This window comes from Botrytis deweyae (assembly GCF_014898535.1).
Source record: "Botrytis deweyae strain B1 chromosome Unknown BDEW_016, whole genome shotgun sequence".
Taxonomy (NCBI): domain Eukaryota; kingdom Fungi; phylum Ascomycota; class Leotiomycetes; order Helotiales; family Sclerotiniaceae; genus Botrytis; species Botrytis deweyae.
Window position 1 is genome coordinate 359846 of NW_024066223.1, and position 8938 is coordinate 368783.

Below are 8938 nucleotides of genomic sequence, written 5' to 3' on the forward strand. Positions count from 1 at the left end.
CAGCACAGCCCTCACCGGCTCCCCGCATCCCCATCTTCCACTACATACACACAATTCAATCACACTACATACAGTCTTCGCCCCATTCTGTCCTAATTCTCTCACCGACCTCAGGCCTCCTCGAATAACTTGATTTCGAAGCGACTGTCGCATCTCAAATGTGCATCTCGTGGGTCATGTGCATCGAAATATTTCGCACCACCATCATTGCACTCAAGGGCGAAGATTGTCTCGCCAACGAAGAAAGGCGAATGACACATCATTCATTTGAGTCCACATATCATTTTGACATTCATGCGTGAGAAAAACTTGAATTGAGAAATGTCAAATCAAAAGCAAGAAATGGTAAGCCGAAGGAGATGAAACCATGTCCGCATCAATCTTGTGCATTCGGACCCCTTCTTGATTGACAAAGAGTATATATAATATTATCAAAACTCAAATGTGGGAGAAATCATTCCTCACAAACTGACCAAACGAGTAGGAACGTAGTCGCACTTGCCTCCAAACATTAATCCAACACGTGACATGCTTCACGGCAAGGCTTAGCATCACAACTTTCAAGACCTACTCTCACAAATTATACGCAGATTCGCCTAGTTAAACCAACCCCTTCATTGAAGAAGAAGTAGAATTCCTATCAACTTATTGACCTATCGACATGTTCCTCTAACCTGCTAATCCTTACTACCCGTCCAACCTCCCTTTACCTTCGGCTCCAGTCCCCATCTCCCATCTCCCAATCATAATCAGCCACAGAAAAGGAGAGCTAGAAAAGTAAAACGCCATTCTCTTAACCGGTACGCGCCATACCCCACAATGAACCCCAAATCTTTGCTAATAAACACGATCCAGTCAATGGACTGAACATTCTGGGGAAAACAACACAAATTCTCAAACTCTTTTCCCTATACCTCAAAAATTCCCAAATTTAAAACCCCATAACCTTGTCTTTCTGCTCCCTTCTCCCAGTTTCAGTATTTACAAACAGAAAGAGGTAAAATGCGTAGCGTTAGTCTCGTATTTGTGTTTTTTCTTCAAACACTCGTCTGCTTACTGAATATCAACCGCAAGCAATGTATTAAAATCATCCAGTCCTTGCAATCAAAGAAATGACATAGGAAAATATGCTCGCGAGATGTCTTTTGTCCTATCAATCATCCAAGTGACTCCTCCAAACTCCATCACATAGTATAGACGATAAACAGTTTCTGATATGATGATCGCCAAAACTTACAATCACCGACCGTCATATCTTCCATTATGTTGATCCACGGTTTGATGGTGATCGTCACCATCGTGGTGGAGTGTGACACTGTTGAATTCCTCGAATGGATCAACTTCGACTTCGGCAGCACCTGGTGTTGCCAAGCCAGAATCAAGTGGTACTCCTTTAGCTGACGCTAAGGTTCTTGATCCGCTGATATCAACACTTTCGCTCTCTTTAACATTTCTGAAATTGACAGTGTCAATACCGCGACCTTGGTGGGGAATCATGGGAGGCTTCATATGTCTGATAAGTGCCCATTGAGTTGTGCGGAAGAATGGGTGAGTTTTGACATCAGAAGCTCCAGCTCGAGCCCCCAATCGTCGGTTTTCGTCCTTGATTAGGAGTTTTCGAATTACTGATTTACAAAGACTAAATATTGTTAGCATTTTTGGAAAGTCAATTTGTGAAGGGTAACCGACTTTGAGACTTGGGGAGAGCCAGAATGTTCCGGGAAAGGAACATCATCTCTCAAAATATTTGCAAATGTTGCATTTCGATTCTTTCCCTTGAAAGGTGTTGTGCCAAACAACATCTCATAAATCAAGATTCCCAATGTCCACCAATCAACTGCACTTGTGTGACCGCATCCTTTAATAACTTCTGGCGCTATGTATTCCTCGGTTCCAACAAATGAATTTGTTCGGAAATTTGCTATACATGACTTTGTGTCGATCGTTGGTAAGGAATTTACGTTTGTGCCGTTTCGGCCAAGAATCATGGTTGGTTTTCCGCCAGGGGCCGATTGTTTCGAAAGATCAAAGTCTGACAACATGATATGACCAGATTGATGGAGCAAAATATCTATGCTTGTTAATATTTCAACGCCCAAGCTTCAAGAAACAACTTACTCTCAGGTTTCAAATCTCGATAAATGAAACCCATCAAATGTAGATACTCCAATGCAGCAGTGACTTCCGCCGCATAAAATCTAGCATCATCTTCTGGTATGCATTTGCCTGGTCGAGTTTGTAAAGCTCTAAAGAATTCTCCCCCACTGCAATATTCCATGCAGAGATATAAATGGTCCTCGGATTGGAAGGAGTGGTATAAGGTGACAATGAATGGATGATTGCTCGTAGCCAAGATTTCCTGTTCTGCCAATGCTCTCTTGATCTTGTTGCGCTTGATCATCTCTTGTTTGCTCAACACTAAAGAATGTTAGACAGAAGACAACACCTTGATCGTGATGTGGCATACCTTTCATCGCGTATAATCTGCTGCTCTTCTTCTCTCTCACCAAGTATACCTTTCCCACATCTCCCTTACCAATCAACTTGATCTTATCAAAACTCCCTGGTCCTACCTCGACATCACGTACTTTTATGGAATTTGAGCTGTACGTCCTCCTGAAGGCTGGATTGTTTCGTAGACTGGGGGGTTGTAAGGGTGCCAAGTCATCTTCAGCACTTACACCCATAGCATCATTTCCATCCACCATACTCAACATTGTCGTGCTAGCATTGTGTACCAAAGGTTCCTTTCCAAGCTCGGCAGTAGCCGGTCGATCACCATCACCCTTACCTGAGAAAAGACCTTGTGCATTAGGAGCGCTCGCGACTCTTCTTAGTTTCCGTGCCAATTCTTCTTTGCCAGCTGCCGTGGCTTGATCATTCACACCTGGAACGGTATCGACTTTGAAACTTGGAGTATCGGGAGGACTGGGAGGTATCGATGCATCGTCGTGATGTCGCAGGGCAGGAGGACCTTGATGTGCAAAGTATGGATTCGCATGTGCGGTGGGACTACTGACGCCGTCGTCTAATGCATTGCCTTCGCTTGCTACTGTCGTTGATCGATTTCGTCCACCACCTGGAAAGAATTTGGATTGTCGAAAGCCTGATTTGCCTTCGGACTTTAGTGACGGATCGCTCTTTTCACTATGGTTTGTTGAACTGTTGATTCGAAAGAAGTTCTTCAACTTTTGAGGAAATGGACTGTGGCCATTGGAATGCTTGTTCGACGACATCGAGGAACCGGACAAATTCCGCTTCTCGTTATTGGCAGGAAGAGAATTTGGAGATGAAGCGTGAAATAACTGAGTCATTGAGATCGAGTATCACAGCTTTAACAAGAGCTGCGACTCGAACTTATATGAACGATGATGTTGATGAAGAGAGGATTATGAAATGGAGTGATTGAATGAATCTCCAAAACAGGAGATAATGTCGATAGATGCAAGAGACACAAGTTAAGTCAAGACAAGGTTAGGTTTAAGGAAGAATGAATCGGTGGTTTGTCGTCCGCTCAGTTGGACCGTGCTCCAGTTTGGATTTCCAATCTTGTGGTATTATGGATTGTCCTGTCATGAGCTGACCTGATGGAGAAGAAGACTACGGACTAGAGAGGAAAAGGACAAACAGTTTGAGAGTGGCGCAGTTGGATTTGGGTTGGTCTTTTTCTTCTTCTTCTTCTTCTTCTTCTTCCTTTTCTTCACTTAACCTTAAACTTTGGACAACATTTTCACTTGGGAGATGGCTTTGTCAGAGAGTTGTTATACAAAATCTCAATACGAAGGGCAATGTTTCGGATCATGATTTGAGAGACTACCCTGGGTATTGTCGTACGGAGTGCAGGATAGACGGAGTGTTGATAACAAGACGATAGGAAATGTGCGTGGAATGGGGCAAAGTTCGTATTTGAATTATCTTTTGATCTCTTAGGATTATCCCATCACTCATGTGAAATAAAGATGAAAAGTGCTTGTAATGAGTTATTCATATTTACCTTGTTTACGATGACCTTGTTCCTCTTCTCTTGACTCTTGGTTTTTGTGAGAGAAGAGTCTCAACCGAAACAAAGCGTGTGAGCGAGTGAGTTGGCCGTCTCGAATTTACCAGATTCCGGTGGTTCAGCAAGAATTCAAGACTTTAAAATTTCCCTTTCCCGTCAACTTTGTCTCCTTTAGGATATTGCACAAGCATCTTTGGCTACCTTGAGATCTTAGGGGAAATAGGGTTCACTTTGACCACTGACTGTATGTAGCAGTAGGATATGCTTTTGTTTGAATGGTCTTGGTCTAGCATCGGTCAACACATGATTCGGGCTTAGTTGAAGGCTGGGGTTAGGGTGAGAATGTAACGTGAATGGAGGAGAGGTAGGTAGGAGATAGGAGGGAGTAAGTAGGAGGTAGTAAGGAATTGAGGAGTAAGTGGTAAGTAGTAGTAAGTAGTAAGTAATAAGTAATGGCTAGAGATTAAGTAATAAGTAGATATAGTATTCAATATACTAAGGATTCAATTTATTAACTAATTTAATACTTCATAGGATGCTTTATCATTCTTGACTTTAATATGAATATTGTTTTATTATACCTACCCAGTATACATATATATACCCATACTATACATATAACATTTCATTAATTAATACTTATTATCACGGAATATACATCATACCCTCACCTCAATCCACATACCCTCAAGATCATCGCTTATCAAAATTATCATTATCTGAAAGAAAGACTTCCACACCTCCACCCACCTCCACCTCCAAGAACGAGGCCAAGAACAGAACCAAACCCTTTCTCTCCACATCAATTGGGATAAAACCGCCGGTGCGATACTCTCTATGTGAACGGCCAAGAATCAATATTCTCCATCACCGATACAGATACCGATACAGATACAGATACAGTCTCCCGTCCTTTTCATCCGTTTTATGTTTCAGACATCCATCTCCTCTAGACAGTATCTCTCCTTATGAAGGAAAGACCTAGCTAGAATCTCGCAACAGTTACACACTTCCTCACTTCCTCACTTCCTCGACCAATGCACAAAATTAATCTATCTTACACACACCTAGTTCCACTTCTACGAATGGACTCGGATGAAGTTGTAAATGTAAGTTGTAACCCTTTTATCCTAGAACCTAGGTACCTCTCCTCCAGAACCTAGAATCTGTCGCTCCACCTCCCTCATTGGTCAATTCTCTTCTTCTCGCATTCCGCACCAACTTTTCCCTCCAACCTACACATAAAATTGTGTACACAGTTCGTTTCCCGTCCACAGACCCAAACACAATCCATAAACGCAATCCACAATCCACAATCCACAATGCGTCCCTCCTCCCTCCCCCGTCCTCCATCTTCGCTCGTTGCTGCTTATCAAGTCATCCCATCGGATTCCCTCATCCTGTTGATCGATTATCCATCCATTATCAATAATTATCAATCAATGCATCCATCACCGGTCTCCATTCATTCAGAATGATATCATCTTACATACACACATCTCCAACTCCTTCAATCCATCACATCGTACATCATACATCGTACATCATACATACAATCCATCTCCGCTCCCCTAACATCAAGATTCACCATCCACAATTAACTACTAGGTAACCCATTCATCTTCACCAAACCCCCATAAAACTCCCTCCTAACCAAAACATAATTATATACACAGTACTCTTATCATCTCAACTGCAATCTCAACCACAAAAACAACAACCAAATAAACCACTAACCAACCCAAAAACAATCAAACAACTAAAAAAAAAAAGTTCAAGATCGACCAACCAACCTTCTCCAAATCCTCTCGGGGTATTCTATCGCGAATCTCGGAATTTTCTCTCCTCCTCACTTTCCTCCCTCCAAAGGTTCTAGACATAAAAATAAAATAAAAGCCCCTTACGAAGATGAGGCTGACCATAACATGACCTCGATATCTAGATACACCAATACCTGGTGTACTAAAGATTTGGATTATATAATACAATCAATCAATACACAGGTACCGAGGTACCTAGTATCCCCTAGACTGCGGGTTACGGCCGGCATATGTGGCCCGTGCACCCAGCCCAACTATTAAAATAATAATTCCTGATATTGATATTTAATAAAACAACCAATATACTATACACAACTATTCAATCAATATACCTTCAATTGATATACAATTTGATTCAACTAATATAAGAACACTATATCCAGATATTATCCCAACTTTAGAAATAGGGGAGAACTTTATATCTATAGAATTTGTTGATTTCGATTGAAAACTATCCCTATTAATTAATAATCGAAATTATAATATACTTAATCTATTTTATTTATATTTTTCTATTAAAATAATAGAATTGATTATAGAATAAATAAATTTATATAAGTCGAGTACCCTACTTTCGGGCCACCCCTGTTTTGAGCCACTCTTTTATACCAAAAATTGCTTTTTAGGTTTATTAATATTTCTATTAATATATAATATAATTTAAATCAATTTAAGTCTATTTTGAAATTTTCAAATTTTTAGGATTTTTCTATATCGAGATCTAAAACTTCAAAATATCAATTTTTTAATTTATATGAAAATCATATACAAATTTAGAAATTTTATAAAATCTTTAATAACTTTTTAAAAACAATTATTAAAAGAAAATCATATATATTTTTGAGATATTTAAGCTTGAATCTATATAGAAATTCAAAAAAAAATTCAAAAAAATTAATAGATATAGAAATATAGTATACAGTGAGTTTAGAGTAATATAAATAATCCCTGTCATTATGAGGGTATCCCTATAAGTATTTATTTATAATAGATTTTCTATTTTTTCTGAATCTATTACGTTGAATATATCATAAATTTATAATAAAATTTTACAATTTATTTTTAGCAATTTTTATTAGAAAGTTATTAATGATTTTATAAAAATTTAAATTTATATATGATTCCCATATAAATTTAAAAATCGATATTTTGAAGCTCTAGTTCTCAATACAGAAAAATCCTAAAAATCTAAAAATTTCAGAATAAGCTTAAATCGATTTAAATTATATACATATAAATTTTCATTAAATTCTATCTATAAATAAGAAAGTTATAAATTCCATTTTTGGTGTATTTTTGGTATAAAAAGTGGCCCAAAAGGGGGGTGGCCCGAAAGTGGGGTACCCGACTTATAATAAGCCTTGAATAATAAAGCCTTATTGAATAAAATAGCTATTTTAATAGTTTTTTAGTTATACTATTTATAATATTGAATCTTGACTTTTATTTTCGATTTTCTTAAATTTAAAAAAATTCTAGAGATTGAAAATTAGAATATATTATTATATTCGAAATTTTAATATAAAAATGATATTGATTGATTTTTATATTAAAGATTGAATTTGAATATTAAATTAAATCAAGAAATTCTAATAATATTATTAATTAATACGCCTCTATTAAGCAACGGAGTTTATTTAACGCACCTAAGGGGATAATACCTACCCACCTACCCAGATACTAGTATTCCCTCCCCTAGAAATCATTCAAATTCCACAGCCAGCCCCAAGATTAAAGAAAGAAAAAAAGATGAAAAAATCTATAGAAAAATATGTCTTCCACCCCCTCATCCATCATCTATCCATTCATCATCCATCCATCCAAACGTTCTAGAACCTTGAAAGCCTTAGAAGCCTTGAAAGCCTCAAAAAGCCTCAAAAGAAAAGAGGCGTCGCAACTTGTAGCGAGACTCAAGAAGATATGTAGGTACCTCCAGCTATCATCGATTCCACCTTTTGCTTCATGGTTACTCTTTCTTTTTTTTTCTCAAAAGAGAGAGAGAGAGAGAGAGAGAGAGAGAGAGAGAGAGAGAGAGAGAGAGAGAGAGAGAGAGAGAGAGAGAGAGAGAGAGAGAGAGAGAGATGAGATCTTCTTTGATAGATAGCTGATGGGATTTGCTTGAATATATATATAGATATATAGGTAGGTACGGTATCTAGGTATTTATATATATACATATCGTAGATACATACATAAGTACCTACATCCATCCATAGGTAGGTACACAAATACTCCGCCACAAATTACAATTACATAGTGTGGCGTGGTAACTACATTCATCTTTCAATGCTTTTTAAGTTACAAATCTGTAAATTTTATTAATTCATATCTATGAATTTGATTTTTTACTATGAATACAGGTGCTATCGAGAATTAGTTTGATGAGGCGAATTCACGAGTCGTGTAGTATGTATACCGTAAAAACTCGACAAACTGAAATCCTACTTAACCACATTTAGCCTAATATAAACGCCTCACCCCACAAACTAAATCAATTTATAAACAAGAAATATTTTTTTTGAAAAACCTCAATAAATTATTATTAAATAAACAATCAATATTTTACTTTCAAATTGAAGATATTATTTAGTAATTAATAATAGAAAGAAATCAAAATCAATTTTTTTTTCTAATTTTCAATTTCGAAAAATAATTCATGTATTTTAAATATATAAATAATTAAGAAAAGTAGAATAAATATTAGATTTCAATAAGTCCGGTTGGGGAGATCGGCAATATGCTAGGCTAAATGCGGTTAAGTAGGATCTCAGTTTGTCGAGTTTTTACGGTATATAGTGATTTCTTTTGCTCGCCTCAGCTCGATATGAGGAGAAAGAAGAAATATATAGATATAAATAGATAACTTGGAAATAGAAAGAAAGAAAGAAAGTAAGAAAAGAAAGGAATTATAAATGTGAATGTTAAATATATTATATATTATATTTCTTTTATATTAATTATGAGTATTAATTAAATACTATAAATTAATAGATAAATATATATCTATCTCAGAAATATATTATAAAGATATCGAGACTCGAAACTTAATTTCTTAGAATTTTATTAATCTATTTATTTACTTTGTTTATTTTTAAACTTTACAAAAAAAGAATAAATA

At 36.9% G+C, this 8938-nt stretch overlaps 1 protein-coding gene across 1 annotated transcript; it reads right to left on the bottom strand.

Annotated features, from left to right (window-relative positions):
* Window positions 1–555: 555 nt before the first annotated feature.
* EAE98_007111 (uncharacterized protein) lies at window positions 556–3443 on the bottom strand. Its single transcript, XM_038954734.1, has 4 exons — window positions 2468–3443; window positions 2119–2418; window positions 1690–2071; window positions 556–1639 (listed from the first exon to the last, which is right to left on the bottom strand). Exons 1-4 carry the CDS (start codon window positions 3312–3314, stop codon window positions 1240–1242), a joined length of 1929 nt encoding a protein of 642 aa, XP_038808876.1. The 5' UTR covers window positions 3315–3443; the 3' UTR covers window positions 556–1239.
* Between the last annotated feature and the right edge of the window lie 5495 nt (window positions 3444–8938).

Bases quoted from the DNA above. Each gene is read 5' to 3' on its own strand.
- EAE98_007111 (XM_038954734.1), bottom strand. From the start codon at position 3,314: ATGACTCAGTTATTTCACGCTTCATCTCCAAATTCTCTTCCTGCCAAT. The intron at 2,419-2,467 runs GTATGCCACATC...AACATTCTTTAG, and splicing joins CAGATTATACGCGATGAAAG to TGTTGAGCAAACAAGAGATG. The intron at 1,640-1,689 runs GTCGGTTACCCT...AACAATATTTAG, and splicing joins GGCTCTCCCCAAGTCTCAAA to TCTTTGTAAATCAGTAATTC.